The sequence below is a fragment of the Dermacentor albipictus genome, chromosome 4 (genome assembly GCF_038994185.2).
Source record: "Dermacentor albipictus isolate Rhodes 1998 colony chromosome 4, USDA_Dalb.pri_finalv2, whole genome shotgun sequence".
In the NCBI taxonomy this organism is placed as follows: Eukaryota; Metazoa; Arthropoda; class Arachnida; order Ixodida; family Ixodidae; genus Dermacentor; species Dermacentor albipictus.
Window position 1 is genome coordinate 38,786,536 of NC_091824.1, and position 15,219 is coordinate 38,801,754.

Consider the following 15,219-nt stretch of genomic DNA (forward strand, 5'->3'; position numbering starts at 1 on the left):
CACTAGGGTGATAACGGATGTATTAGCTATGAAACGAGCAACGATTTGCTTGCTTCATTTAAATACGAGCAAACGAACGCGTCCACATTTCACAGGCGCAGTCATGCAATCACACAGTTTCAGAATGTTTCGGAAAATGGCACAACGGTGGGCCCACACTTCTTGACGTCCCACAAGCCGCGTCAGAATGACGGTCGCTATCAGTGGCAGAGACTTGGAGGCAGCGGTTCCAAGTTGGAAATTTCCGTTAAAACGTGCGCTAAGCGCACAGATTCTTGTCGCCCCGATACCGTGCTTCAGCGCTTCAGTCGGGCCGCGCGACCTGCCCATATATCTCTCCCTGATGAGGAGACCGGACAGATACCAGCAGTACACCACCCGGCGGCAGGCCAACTCCTTGACTTGAGAAACGCGTGAATCCCCCGCCAAGAGCCAACCTGGCCACCTCCCAGCCCCGCGGAGACCGGCACACTCTGGGAACCCTGGGAACGAGGCGGCTCACATGAATGCTCGAGGTTTCGTCAGCCGAGCAGGTGAGCCGGACGTTCCAGGGAGGTCCACGAGAGATGGGCTGGTGTCCTTTCACGACATTACTAACCATTACAAACTTGAGCGGAGAGTTTACCCTCCACCGGACAAGCAATTGGTGAAGGCGCAGGAAAGCGTCTGGCGAAAATTGCAGACGAGATCTTTCTATAACCCATACGTGTTAAACAAAATCTACCCGGACGTGCAGCCGGAATGCAAATGGTGCCAGGAACTGGCCACCTATGACCACATATTATGGAGCTGTAGCATAGCGCCGCCACCAGCGGATATTATGCGTGATCCTTCTCTCGAGCAGTGGGAGGCCGTGTTGGCCAGCTCAGACCCGGTCGTCCAGACCAGGGCTGCGGAGTGGGCCACCCAGGTCGCCGTCAGCCATGAGCTGATGGCCATCCAGCACGGAATCGCCCGCACATGCGTTCTGACAAAAATAAAATTTTTCCATTCATCCATTGTCGCCGCGGGAACAAGTTCAGGCAACAAATCTCCTGGACTTGTTCCCGGGGCGCCGAGCGTGGCCCGCACTAAAAGTTGCGACATTCTGTGTTTGCAAGAAACAAATATTTTCACCATTGGACAGGTTCTTGCTTTCAAACGCATGTTCAACCTAGGTTGTTTTTTTTCTCCCTTTCTCAACATCACGCTATAGTGAGGTCGGTATCATTATATTCAATAGAGTTATCTCGAAAAATCATGTTATTTTTTATATTACTATTGAACAGGACAGATATTGGCATTTGACTGTGTACTATCTTCATTTAGGTTATGTATTTTTTGCATCCACCGACCAGCGCAGGCAACTAAGTCCAATGATATTTTTCGTGACCTGGACGTGTATTTCCTAGACGGTCGTCAGGTGTTGCTTGTCGGGGATTTTAATTGTTTTAGACACGCGAGCAGATGTGCAAGGCCCGGGTTTCGGTCTACCTGATTGGAACGCACGGGAGTTGCGTCGTCTTGTCTAGAAGTTTTCATTGCCGAATGCGTATTCACTCTTTCATGGATCTTCGTTTGTCAGGAAACGGTGACGCAGTGCGTCGCAAAGCAGCTTAGACCGGCCTATGGCCAAGCAATTTAGCTCAGTATGTCTAACAATCTTGTTTGATAACTTCACCTTTATCTCGTGTTTATATCACCGATCCTAGAACAGTAATGTTTGAAGTTTGCTTCCCTACTTCCTCACCAGTAAAACCTTGGCATCTCGACACTCGCATTTTACATGACGGGCGCTCGCGCTCTTATTTGTGAAGAGTCCTGCGCGCCTCTCTTTCTGGATCCGACCCAGAGTCATGGCACGTCCTCAATGTGCAGTGTCGCCTGCGTTGTTCAGTTGAAGGATGTGCCCTTCGACGACGTACATCGCAAGAACTAGCGCATACTGCCACGAAGCTCCGTATTGCCCTTCGAGTTAATTGACTGACCCCGCTGATATGGTCGTGGCAGCGTGAGCTATGAAGACGTTTCCAACGCGTCATCGCAGCATCGTCTTTGTCAGCTGCTGGTTGGTGATTCACTCGTAATCACTGTGCACGCCGTAGGTTCTGCGCTTTGCAAGAAACCCGCGTTTTAGACAGCCGGATATATTCGGTTCTGCAACCACAAGCGCACTTTCTGTTAGGTCACCTCCCGCACGCGATTTACGTTTTGTAACGCATTTTGAAAACATGGTGCGTACGACTATGCAAATGGATCATGGTACTGGACGATATCGTAGAATGCTTAGTAGGTTGCGTCAGTTCCCACCTGAGGTCGCTGAACATCCTTGTTCACGACCATCAGCTGATGAGGTGAAGGCGGCATTATCTTCCATTAAGTGTGTCTCGGTCCCAGGGCCGGACGGGTAGCCTGTTAAGTTTTATCTAACCTTCTGAGAAAATATTGGTGCCCCTTTCATGCCTGTTATTAGCCGTTGCTTTGAGAACATTGAATTGAAAAGTTTGAAAAGTTTTCGCGACGGTCGCATTGTACTGATGCCTAAGCAAGATCCATCATCGCCCAGAGGAATGGAAGCCAATCACGCTTCTCAATGTTGACTACAAAAACTTCACAGCTGTTGCCACTCGGCGCTTGGGAACCCTGCTACCTTCCTTAATAGGAGACCATTAGACATGCTCGGTCCATGGCAGATAGATACATAGTCCCTCGTTCATTACGCGCGACATAATTACGTACACGTTGACCACGTCAGACCATGGTTTCTCGGTTTCACTAGATCAGGAAAAGGCATTCAATCGCCTTGAACATAGCCACATAATCAGCGTACTGACCTCGTTTGGCTTTTAGCCAAGCTTAGTTGCGCTTAATAGGAACGCCTACTCAAATATTCAAAGTACGTTGTTTCTTGATGGTAGTGAAAGTCCTCCTTTTAACGTTACTAGTGGTGTTCGTCAAGGGTGCCCTGTCTCTCCAGTACTCTTTGTGCTCAGCCTTGAGCCATTTCTGCGCTCGGTACTGAGGCACCCTTACCTGCGCGGTCTCCCACTGACTGGTAGTGGCGTTGTGAAGGTGACAGAGTTCGCTGAGGACATCACATTGTATCTCAGGAACCAAGATACCTTATCCCGTAGGCTTCGCATTTTCACTGACTACAAAAGTATTTCAGGTGCCACACTAAATTCTTAAAATGTCATTATTTGTTCATTGGTTCCCCACAGACACGCCTAAGGCCCTTTTTCCGTCTTCAAAAGAGCGATTCTATTAGTATTTTAGGCCTTGATTACACCTATGATGACATATCAGAATATGTGTGGCTTTCTATTCTTGAAGATGTAAGGTGAAATATTCAAGGTGTTCAAGGATATGATTTACTCCTATTAGAAAGAAGGTACTTAGCACAGTCTGCACTTTGCGGCCAGACGAAGGACCCCTTCTTGGTTCCTTCTTCTGGTAGGGCAGTACAGAACTGGTCTGTCGCGCGGAGCTTGGCAAATATTCTCTCGCAGTGGGTTCGGGTTCGCATCCGTGTCTGTCCGCTTCCACCTGCTTGCTCTGCGATTTCTGCTCCGCCTGGTACAGCGTGATCATTGTCGAGCGCGTGAACTCGCCTGCTATTTCCTTGGCACAAAAGTCCGTTAGATGTTCCCGGGCGTACATTTCAATCGCGGGCCGCAAGTGTTAAATTCATCTGCATCTTACTCTACGGCCGGGGCGCTTTATCGCCACCTACAACAGGCATGTCCCGATCTAGACGTCCACGAATGTCGTGTTGTGGATACAATGTCAGCCTTACTGCTTCCTCTGATTCCCCCAGTGCGCCGCGCACGCTCCGATATTGTGTCGTGGGGTGCGATGACGGCGTCCTTTCTGCCGGGCCACCTACGTGGCTTCATGTGGCGTCTAGCGTGGCGTGCTCCCAGCGCGTGACAAACAAGAGTGGTGGGGCATAGCCCCATCTTCGCTGTGTCCCAGTTGCCCCCTTCAGGAGTTCAACGAACATATACTGCTGCAGTGCGTCGTTGCTAGGGTATTTTGGAGTGCCGTGTATGCTGGTCCCCGTGATCTTGGAGACCATCTTTATTACATCTGGTCGCTGCTCACGTGGCCGCTTCGCGCGACTTTTAATTGCTGCGGGGGCCTTTTGTGTGCGGTACGCGTAACCGGTGCGAGTAAGTTGTCGTGGGACATCGTCGCCGCGCTCTGTTTCCACTTCTGGGGAGCTACTGTCGTTTCTGTCAGAGGAGTTGTTCTTCCATGGGGATGAAGAATTCCTTCCACAGTAGTCATCCCGTTTCCTGTCAGTGGCTGATTGACGCGCATGGCTCAATTTTCGACCAGCCTGGTTCTTGCATCCAGCTCATCAACAGTATGCATCGAATGTACATAGTGTGTAGGTGCCCGCGATTTGTGTGTGTGTGTGTGTTTGTGCGTGTGTGTGTGTTGATTTTTGTATATAAAACTCTCATAGCATCACTACAAAATTATGTAAAGTGCCTATGTCACATCATTATTGTACGTAACAATTCTGTACACTGTATAGTATATTCAATATCATTTTATGTAGTGTGACGATTAGTTTATGTGTAACCGTGTTTTTCTGTGGGCCTATGTGGTTATATGTTAGTGAGTGTGGACTCGGACATTTCTTTGAAAATACTGCATGCTGTGTATGTTATCGTCTTGGTCGAATTGTGCCGTCATTCTGACTCAGTGTTCGCATCGTCTTTTGTTAGAATGAACTTTTTATAAACAGATTCGTTGTTGGACTGCTAAGCACGAGGTCGCCGGATCGAATCCCAGCCATGGCGGCCGCATATCGATGGGGCGGAAATACGAAAACACCCGAGTACTTAGGTTTAGGTGCACGTTAAAATACCCTAGGTGATTCGAATCTCCTGAGTCCTCAACTAGGGCGTGCCTTATTATCATATAGTGGTTTTGGCACGTAAAACCCTATAATTTAATTTTATACAGATTCTTAACGCGGTTAGCATATAGGATACTTCACGCATTTTCCTGTGTTTAAGGCCGCTATATAACGTAAATTCTTAGTGATTTTATTGCAATCTCCTTACGTCAAATTTATGTCACCGCCAACGCAATTAAGCGTACACACGGATTCGAGACGCTTTCTCAACAACCCACTCAAAGGCTCTCCTCGTTTACAGGCGGTCCGCGTATAATATTGTCTGCTTTTACACCCTTTTCCTCATCTCAACAGCTGAGTAGAGCGCGCACAAGTGATAAGGGTATTAGTCGACCACTGGGAGAGACGGGTTCGCGCCGGCGTCTGCGATTGGTCCGCTTCCCCTTGCTTCACTTGAGTTGGCTTTTTGAAGGTCCCTGCGGCGTACAAGGGGACGCTAAGAATGCCACGAAAATGGATCCTCGCTGAAGAGAAGTTATCACAGTGACGGGGTCTCCGTGCCGAAAAGACTCGACTACATTGTCCTTTCAGAAGGAGTGCGTAACTGCAGCAACGACTGGACGACGGGAGACAGCGCACCACTCAATGCCCCGAAGCGAAACGTCAGCAACCAACCTTAACTGCTGAGCTAGAGATTATTTCGAGAAACACTTCGTTAATGATTCTTTCGGTTCGGTGTGCATGATCGGCCGTATTTCCAGTTCTACAATCAGTATAAAGAAAAATGGCCGACCATTCCCATACCGGAAAATGGGAGTAAGCGAAGCTTGTCCTTCGCGCACCTGACTTTCGTCACGCTTAAGTAGCCCACAGGTGACGGTGCCGGATTGCTTCGGCGTCCCGCTCCCTAAGCTCCGGATCTTCTTCTCGTTGCTGTCGGATTGCCGGGGCTCGAGCGGCTCTAACGGCTGGATCGGCGCGCCGGCGGCGAGCCCTTTCACGGGTGAGTTCTCACCGCCGCTCGTCGAACGCTGCCCTTTCCTCGGGGGAACGCGTGATGGAACGCAGCAGGGAACGCGTGGCCATTCCATGCGTTTCCCGAGACTGAACGAAAACGAAGCCGGCGGCGGCGCGCGCTAGACCCTTTCCTGCCCTTTCCCTCCCCGACGGAAGCGAAACGGCTCTGACTGCTTGCGCGCCTGGCGTGAGCGCGCGCCTATGCAGCTGAAATCCTTGCTTATGACTCACGCTCCGGCGCCGCCGCAGCTGTCAACTCATCAAAACGCCCTTTCCTGGAGTTGCTCTGCTCTGGAAGCACATGGGTTTTTGCGTGACCAGACCGCCGCCGAAACTGGTGAGCCAATACAAGCTTCGCTTAAAAAACCTCCACATCATTGGCTGCTATGAACCTGCTTTAGAGTGCAGCTTGTTAAGGCCCAACCATTGCTATGCGTCTGCACGCCTCGGTACGTGTCGACAAACGAACGCATCACTTCACGTCGGTTGGAGGAAAAGGGTACTTAACCTCTGCACATGAGCTCTGACACGCGCCGACGCTTGCTCCTCGGCTGCGGAGCACTATTGCTTTGTGTGTATATATATATATATATATATATATATATATATATATATATATATATATATATATATATATATATATATATATATATATATATATATATATATATATATATATATATATATATATATATATATATATATATATATATATATATATATATATATATATATATATATTGCTTTATAGCACTATTGCTTTGTATATATATATATATATATATATATATTGCGAATTACTGTTACAATATGGAAAAAATCCCGTAAATGCGTCTGTCCGTTACATTTGTATTTAACAGGCATAGACCTATTTATCAATCGCACATGGTGAACCATGGTGGCCCGAAAAACTATCTCACTTTGCATTTAATTCTTGAAACTATATAACACTGCTATATGATACTGAGACATACGCCACGCCTGACAGATGCCCTTGATCCCACCCAGTAGCAGCAGTACAGCGCACATAAAGAATGAACATGCGCTAAAAACAATTTGCCTAAATAAACAAAGAATCGTACTAGTGTTTAGGTCGACAGTACAAGTGTACGGCTAGTTAGGGTAGTAGTATTGTCGAGGTATTACCCAATGAAGTGCAGTCAACATAAATGACTCGCAATATTGACAAGAAAAAAAGACAGCCGATATATGCGACCTTTGAAAATTAGAACCCGATTTCCAGCGAACCTGTTCCTTTCGAACAGAGGCAATAAAAGTTTCTTTCTTGTATTTATATTGCCTACCTTAAAATGTTGCCTGTATATATGACTGTTTCGTTTGAAACCTGGCCCGCGTGTAATGCTTTGGAGCACATCTTTTTGGAATTTTCAAAAAGCCAGTGGTTCACCAACACAAATCTTACTTCACTATAACATTTACCATCGGGTGCTCCCTTCCTCCCCCCCCTCAATTTACGCTATTAGATTTGTTATCGCTTGAGTTCACTGTTCTCACAAGGCAGCGGGATAAATTCCGCTTTCTTCGCAAAACACGTTCGTAAAGCTCCGGATCTCTTGAATGCGTGATTTACAGTAAATGTCATAATTTTCTCCTTGTCTTTCAAGCTTACCAAAATTTTCCCATAGAGCCCCCTTTATTTTCGCCAAATATAAACAAAGTTATTTGTTTAGTTACTAAGAACTTTCCCTCATTTTCATTCGTCTTACGGCGAATGAATATGAGGGGGAAAGACGACGGCTCACTAACTGTTTGCAACGCTTCTAGCTGGACTAAGAACGTAAAAATTTTGTTGGGCATTGCACTTGCAGTGCCCCCCCCCCCTTTTTTTTACGGAATATAAACCTGCTGTAACAAACAGCTATGTCGGGACACTCGGAAGCATAGCTGAAAGCGGTCATATCACACGCTCCAAAACTTCAATAAGAATGTTTCTTTTTTTTTCTTACAAAGGCTGTGTTTGATCCAACCGCACTTATTTGCACAGAGAGTTTCCATAGCGTACCACCAATGTTCGCTAAATTTGGTTTTGGTGGCGTTTATAATTCGACCAGGCCAGTGGGCTTTATTCTTCGCCGCTCCTTAGACAGGTTCATAACACTCCAGACTGCTTGCATGCATAATTTTTTGCAAAAGCCCCAATGGCCCATGTATTTTACACTTTACCTATATACACATCACCCACTACCTGGTCCTTAGAGTCTCCAAACGTAGAGAAGCTGCCTCCATTAGTTCGGTGAGGACATCAGGTGAACCTAATATATATCGCACGAAAAAGTAAACAAGAAAACAAAATGAAGTTGAATAATTATTGGTAACGCTTCTAAAGAATCTAGAAACATTACGATTTCGCAACACATTGCACTTAAAATTCCTTCAATTCCTCAAATTCCTTCAAGGCATAAAATACCTGAAATGCAGAGCTTTCTTTTCACATTGGGAGACCTAGCTAATAGGATTAGCGTAATACTTTCTAACACTTGCTTACAGCTCTCTTTTAACGCTGCATGTATTTATGATTAACACGCATTTACCATCGCACATAACCTTGGCGTATTGTTGCCCCTATGTTCGCAAAATTTGACCTCAGTTGTAGCTCTACTTGTGCCAGTGCAGCCGTTCAAGTTTTACAGCACTCGTAAACGGGGCTAATAACGCTATTGACCACTTTCATGCGCATTCTATGGGAAAATGCCCATTTTGCTCGCTCATTTGGAATATCGCCCACATATAGTGCCCATACCATGCCCTAATATTCCCCAGATATAAACAAGATGCCTAGTTTAATTCCCCGAGGACACCGGGGAAAAAACAAAGTATGCATCTCGTACGACGCACGAAAACACGCGGAAAAACGAGAATTCAGTAATTATCTGCAACACTCACATTTGAAGCAGGAGATCGAAAGTTTGGCAACGCATTGGGCTCTGAACTCTCCCTATTTTTACGGAATTTCAAGTCTGTATATTGTGCAACTGTTTTAGGAGTCTGCGAAACATTTCGACTAGCAGCAGTATGACGCCCCGGAACGCTTCAATTAGTAACTTTTTACGAATACTGTAATGAACCTACACAGAATAAACATTTATTGATCGTCACTCAGAACACTGCCTCGTACTTCAAATAAACACCGTACCCCGCATATCTTACCGAGGATACCGGAGGAAAGCAACTAAATGTCGTCCATAACGCATAAAAATTGGGAGAAAGCGGCTATTGGTTATTATTTTAAGAGAACACAAATACGAGATATCTGCATTTTTTTTCCCCACCGAGAAACAATAGTGCAGCTCTTGTTTAGCGACAGCCTGAAAATAAAATTGTCGAAGTCTGAAGTGACACATGCCTTTAGAAAAATTCAGTTCTGTATTCTATTGGTACTGAAATGGCTCTGCACGTTCGACAAAGGTCATTTTCACGAGCATATCTACGATAAGTCTTGATTACACAATGAAATTCAACAGTTATACCTGTAAGAGGTTTAATTAGATTTTTCATGGGTATAAGATACTGAGACTGCAACGCTATGTAGGCTATCTCTAGACAGAGATTAAATAAATTCAGCATTTTATAATCGAACGATTTCATGAAGTGAGGCGCACCTATCTTTGGGCGTGGCTGATTATAATACTTTATCTGGACCACTGTTCTCAAGCGCAGGTTAAAATGGCAAGCTGATTGTGTTTCGAAATAGTTAGGCGGTCCCCCCTAAAAACTCGGCACGATGCAAGGAGCGCAAGCGGAAACTTGTTAGGGTGGGAATCGCCCAGCGCCAGGCCTTCTGCGCAATGCGAGCCTGTATATAAATATGGCGAATCCCCAGCGTCGTCCACTCTAGCGCGCCCCGAAGAAGCGCAAAAGGCAATCCTGGCTGCCCAAGCAAGGAATACGTAGTAAAGAAAAAGGATCACTTATGTAACACGACAATTTAGCTTCAGCTGTAGTTTTGTTGGACTTTCCAGCGTGCAGCCGGAAGTGCCGGCTTTCAGAGGGGGAGGGGGGGGGGCAGGTGCTTCCCAGTAGATTCGCCTATGACGGTTTCGTCTCACGTCAGAGTATTATGAGGCGGCAGTAGTGTTCTTCCTGAAAGGCGGTGGTGTAGTAGGATGCGCGTGTAGGTTAATGGCACGGGCTCAGGGTGGGACTGCTCGGCGTGACTCTCTCGCGGCTCCCGGTGCGCATGCGCTCGGGCGTAAGCGTGTGCCTGCTGATTGCCGCGTAAGGACTCATGTCTCGCAATCCGCACGATTTGTATGTATGGCGGGAGCTGGTGCGCCCCGATCAGAATGATATTGCGGCCCTGGAAAAAATTGGGGGCGTTGTACTCCGACGCCTGCGGGGTACGGCAAGGCCGCGCGCGGCCGCACGGGCTCTATGTTTTTTGAAGCGATCTGCGATGGGACAGAGTGCACGCCGAGGGCTGAAAGCTTCGTGTGCGCCGTGCTTTCGCCACTTCAGCGTTTTGCGAAGTTTCCGCGGTCGTCGAACGAGATGTTTGCCTGGGCGTACGGGACACCGCGCTTGTTAATGTAGGTAGTAGGCGAATGTCTAAAAGTTTATACGGCCGATAAAATTACTAATAGCTGTCTGCTACTCAAAATTTGCTATCGCGATCGATTCGCCGCCTTTCGAGCGAAACTGCGACTTTTGCCGATGGACGACATAGGCATGCAACCACTGCAACTCCGCCCCGAGCTAAGCGCTTAGAAGCGAAGCTTTGTGAAGAGGTTGAATGTTATGAAATTGTTCGTCTTCTGCAGTGGGTTTTTATCTGCTGCAATGCACCTTCTGCGACGAAGCGATGACGTGCCAGCCCGGCAAATCGGAAAGTCGCGGAAAACCCCTTCCGCACCCCCCCCCCCAACCCCTCTGCCCTATACCACGCGAACCACGTGGTCCATGCACGCGACGTCGGATTACACAGTCTTCGCAAGATCAGTCCACTTTTCGACCACCACTGCGCCCTCCCCGGGATAAGCCCAGTTTACTCGGCAAAACAGACTGAGCAGACCCAACAGACCACGGCAAGAACCTTTATTAAAAGAATTATGCGCTTGAAGGCATACATTTGTTGCACTGAGAACACTTACCTATAGCCTTGGCTGTTTCACTGCACAATCCGTAACCGTAAAGAAGGAAGCCGCGGCCAGCGAGGTATTTACAGGGACTGTACAGATGGGGCTATAAGTGAACGCCGACGCCAGTGCTGTCCCGTGTGTAAGCTACTGGGCTAGCCAGCAGATTAACAGCGGCGGTCATCCAAATCCCGCAGGGTTCTTTTAGAAAACTTCGTAAGCGCACAACAAACGTTTCAAGTACACTTCGGTTTTATTTCGATACATTGTTAAACTCGTTCCACTACTTACTCCAATCAGTGCCTCACCGCGTAGTTCATGGTACCTTCGGGCTTTATCGGTATATAGATAACCGATCGTCGAATAAGATTAAATAGAATTCGAAGCGCAACGACCACCAGAAACAACAATGAAAAACGAATTAAGTTTCAAGCCCGCGAGTTAGCTGACTCGCTTTCATTTGACTTGTGAAAATAATCGCACGCATAAAAAAAAAATCACCTTCGGGGGTAACCGCCGACGTTTCGTTTCGCGAATTTCCGCGGTGTACATTTTTACTAAACGTTATTTACAGGCGCTTCACGAAGGCGCAGATGACGCCGGCTTCTAACGGGCGAACCATTCGGAGCAGGTCAGTAGTCCTCCTGGATGTACATCTGCTCCTGTCCGAACTCCTGGTTCATGTACTCGTCGTAGTTTTTATCGCCGCCTTCGGTTGGCTGCAGCCAGTCAATCTCGGCTGGCAAGCGATAGCGCTTGTCGGCCATCACTATCACCACTGGCCTCACCCGGTGGTGAAAGATTCCCTGCAAAGCGATCCACAGTTTAGTGTGCATACAGTTAACAGAGAGTTTTCGAATAAGGGCCCCAAATGTTTGGGGCCCCAAAGAAATAGCGTCGAAGCCACTGCACTTGCGCGAGACCCAAACTGCGTCTGGGTTTTGCGTCTGGCACGCTATTTCACTGATTTATCGGGAGCCCCTAAAGCTGCCCCAAAAGCTTTGCGTCAACAAGCATGGCGGCACCCATCGAAGCGACGGCTCTAACCTATCACCAAACTGGGCTTGATTCATGGTAACGCGTGAAGTTCGCAAGCTAGAAGTAACTGCGGTTATCGCTTTCTCTCAACTAGCATGTGTTATGAAGATTGATTCATTAGACGCCGCTGATTCCGAATTCGAGTCTCGATTTAATGGCTCGTAGGCCTAACACGCCTTAGCTCAGCTTCGCAGGCACGCAAAATTGGTTACTCAAAACTAAGCGCAAGTAATTGCTTGCTGCAATGGAATAACCTATAAATTGTAATTAAACGCGGAAAGATGAATGTCAAAATTACTCTTATCTTAAAATAGTATATTTTATTTAATTATTTATAATAGCTTTTCTTTGACGCCGTAGTGGCGCTGCAAGCACAAGACGCGATGAGCAAACACAAAGCCCTATTCTAAACATCTTCACTCTTGGGCGACCCAACGCTAACACCCGCAAAGCTCTTTGGGGCCCCAAACTTCTGCCCCCCGCCCCTAAAACCCTGTAATAAGTGGTGTTCAAAACACGGCGTCTATACAACGTTTTTCCGGCTCCCCCATCGCTTTCGGCGGTTGCACCAAGCATAAAACATGGCTTTCGAGATTAGCTTCTGTTACCATGGGTGCAGACAGAATAATCGCTGGGGCGTAAATTTGGACACTCATTAAAGGGGCACTGCAAAAACGGTCGAACGCCATTGCTTATTAATGGCAAGATCGCAACTGCGGATGAGTGTATCGCCGTAGCACGATTGGTAGTGCCGTGCACGTGTAATGTGGAGGTTGTGGGGTTCGGCTACCACCGGCGACAAGTTATCTTTAGGTCCACCTTCATTTCCACTTTCTTCGTTATTTTCGACATTCCAATTCCGAAGTATGTCGGCAGCCCGTAGCTTTGTGCGTGCTGCGTGTCCTCGGCGATCGCTTTGCGTTGAGGCGATAGACAGTATGAATGTCCTTTCGCTCGCTGCTGCTGCCGCATTTCTTCACGCCAGCATTTTGACAGCGAATTTCTGCAGTCATTGAGTGTGATGTCCTCATGTTTGCTGTGAGCGCTGACATCATGCTTATTATTAATTTAGTTAACAAGCGAATGTTTACAAGTAGATACGGCCGATAAAAGTACTATCCTTACTTCGTATGGCTGTCTGCTAATTTGCTATCGTAATCGATGCTTCGCCTTTCGGGCAAACTGCGTATTTCTTCAGAAGCGCATTGATACACATAACAGGCGAACATTATTAATAAATGAATGGGTTATTTTAGACGCAGAGTTCCATACGGTACGATAACACAAACGACAATGTCTTGTTATTGAATGCCCGAGCTGGTTGCACAAGGACAAAAACCTAACGAAGTTTGCGTTCGCAATAATATAAGACACTTGTCTGCTACAGCAAAAATTGGGGGACAACTCAGCACATCCGAATGGAATGCGAAGGGTTTCACCCAGCGAGACCCGTAGTTAACGTACACTTTCCAGCACCACCGAATTAAAGTAGATGGAAGCATTAGCCAGCGAGCAGTCGAGATAAACAAGAGAAGTTTAGAGTATTGGTGGAAAAAAAAAATCGGCAAGAGATTTGATAGTACCGGATATGTTATAGGCTTAAGTAACGGTACCAGGTAGATGTGCAAGCTTTAAGGAATAGAAAAAAAGATTAATGTGACCTAGACAAAATGCTACGCTGAAAAGCATGTATAGCATACCTGATTGATTTACGCAGTCTAGGTGAATATTTGCCAGTGTCCCGTTTCAAAGAAAATGCCAATAAATCATCATCATCACCATTCATTAACCATGGGAATGATGCGTAGTACATGAATTTGTCTCATGTTCGGGTTTGTTGCTCCCAGCGTTCATGTGGCTTTGTTTACTCTGCTTTATCTGGCCTTTATTGCTTTAAATCTCGAAGCAATCCCCCCTCTTTCTGTGTGTGTAAACGCAGAAGGCGATTTGACTCTGCGCACATGCATAAGCACTGCGAGGTGTGGCATTTTTAATGGGATATTTTGTCGGATATGATCCGCTTGCCCAGTTGCAAAGCCACAATGCCATGCGAAGCCAGCACGACGAAGATTGCGCAAATACGTGTACTAACCATCATTCCCACGCAGGCTAAAGCGACAAATGCTTACAGCTCCCTTAGACACTAGCGCCAGAGTTCCCCTGTAGTAATTTTTGCAGGAATCCCCAAGATTTTAGGGACCGCGGCACAGCTAGATTATCTCAACTCCAGAATGACAGCCATTTACACGACCGCACGAGTGGAGAAAGGAGGCGAACATATGCGGGCATTTCATTCCACGACGATTTTGCGTACACGACCATTCTGACACATGCGTGGCTCATGTTATCACGCTTTTATCACTTGCACCCTGTAGAAACTAACAAGGTGTAGAAGTAATAGCGCTTACGTCACCTGTTGGCTGATTGCATCCGGACTTTTTGATGAGGGTTTTTTTTTTTTAACAGCAGCATTAGCACCCAGCCGACAGCATGATTTCGGTACGGCTATAAGTGCATTCACCTTGGTACCACCAGAACTGCACACTTAAATCTTCGTACAAGAACGCGTTAGGCTGGTTGAATAGTGCAGTAGAATAGTCCCGTGTGCGTGCATGCAAAGATACACGACAGCGGTGAATGACTTACAGGGAAGCTGAGCCTGCAAGTGGTGCGACGCACGTACAGGGGTCCGACCAGGTACTCCTGCGTCTCGCTATCGATAGCGACGCCCTGGATCAGAATGGCGTCGTGGATGTCGGGCGTCAGTATGAACTTGGTCGCTATCTCCAGGTTGGGCATCAGGAACGAGTCCAAGCGGCGCTGGATCTTCTCAAGCGGCCATGTCTGTGCAGGCCGAAGTAAGGGAACTAAATACGCTGCGCAGTAACCGTGACGCAACTGCTTCAAATCGTTATAAAACAGCATAAAAGCACCGGGAGACGGGAGGCACAGTCGAGTTCTGAAGCGTTTTTCAAGTGTGAACCATGCCGTCCGAATAGTAATATATATCTTGTGACGTCACAGTAAGGGCTGACCGTTATTGAGCCCATGAGACGCGGCGAAGGACCCTCGACACAGTCCACACTGATGATGCACGCACAGGCGTCATGAAGGTTTTAAGGTCACACACATGATGATGATGATAATACATATACTTTAAGCTTAATCGGGAATTTAAACAATTCCTGGTTTCTTAGGTAAACCGGCAGTAGTCCCAATGAA

General features: G+C 47.1%; 1 protein-coding gene across 1 annotated transcript in view; it reads right to left on the reverse strand.

Annotated features, from left to right (window-relative positions):
* Positions 1-11,443: 11,443 nt before the first annotated feature.
* The window catches only part of LOC135911450 (uncharacterized), a 67,030-nt gene continuing 63,254 nt past the window's right edge, over positions 11,444-15,219 (reverse strand). The window contains exons 18-19 of the mRNA XM_070538049.1: positions 14,644-14,841; positions 11,444-11,765 (exon numbers count right to left, since the gene is read on the reverse strand). Of these exons, the coding sequence (XP_070394150.1) occupies positions 11,592-11,765; positions 14,644-14,841 (372 nt within the window). The 3' untranslated portion in view covers positions 11,444-11,591. The remainder of the gene's footprint in view (positions 11,766-14,643; positions 14,842-15,219) is intronic.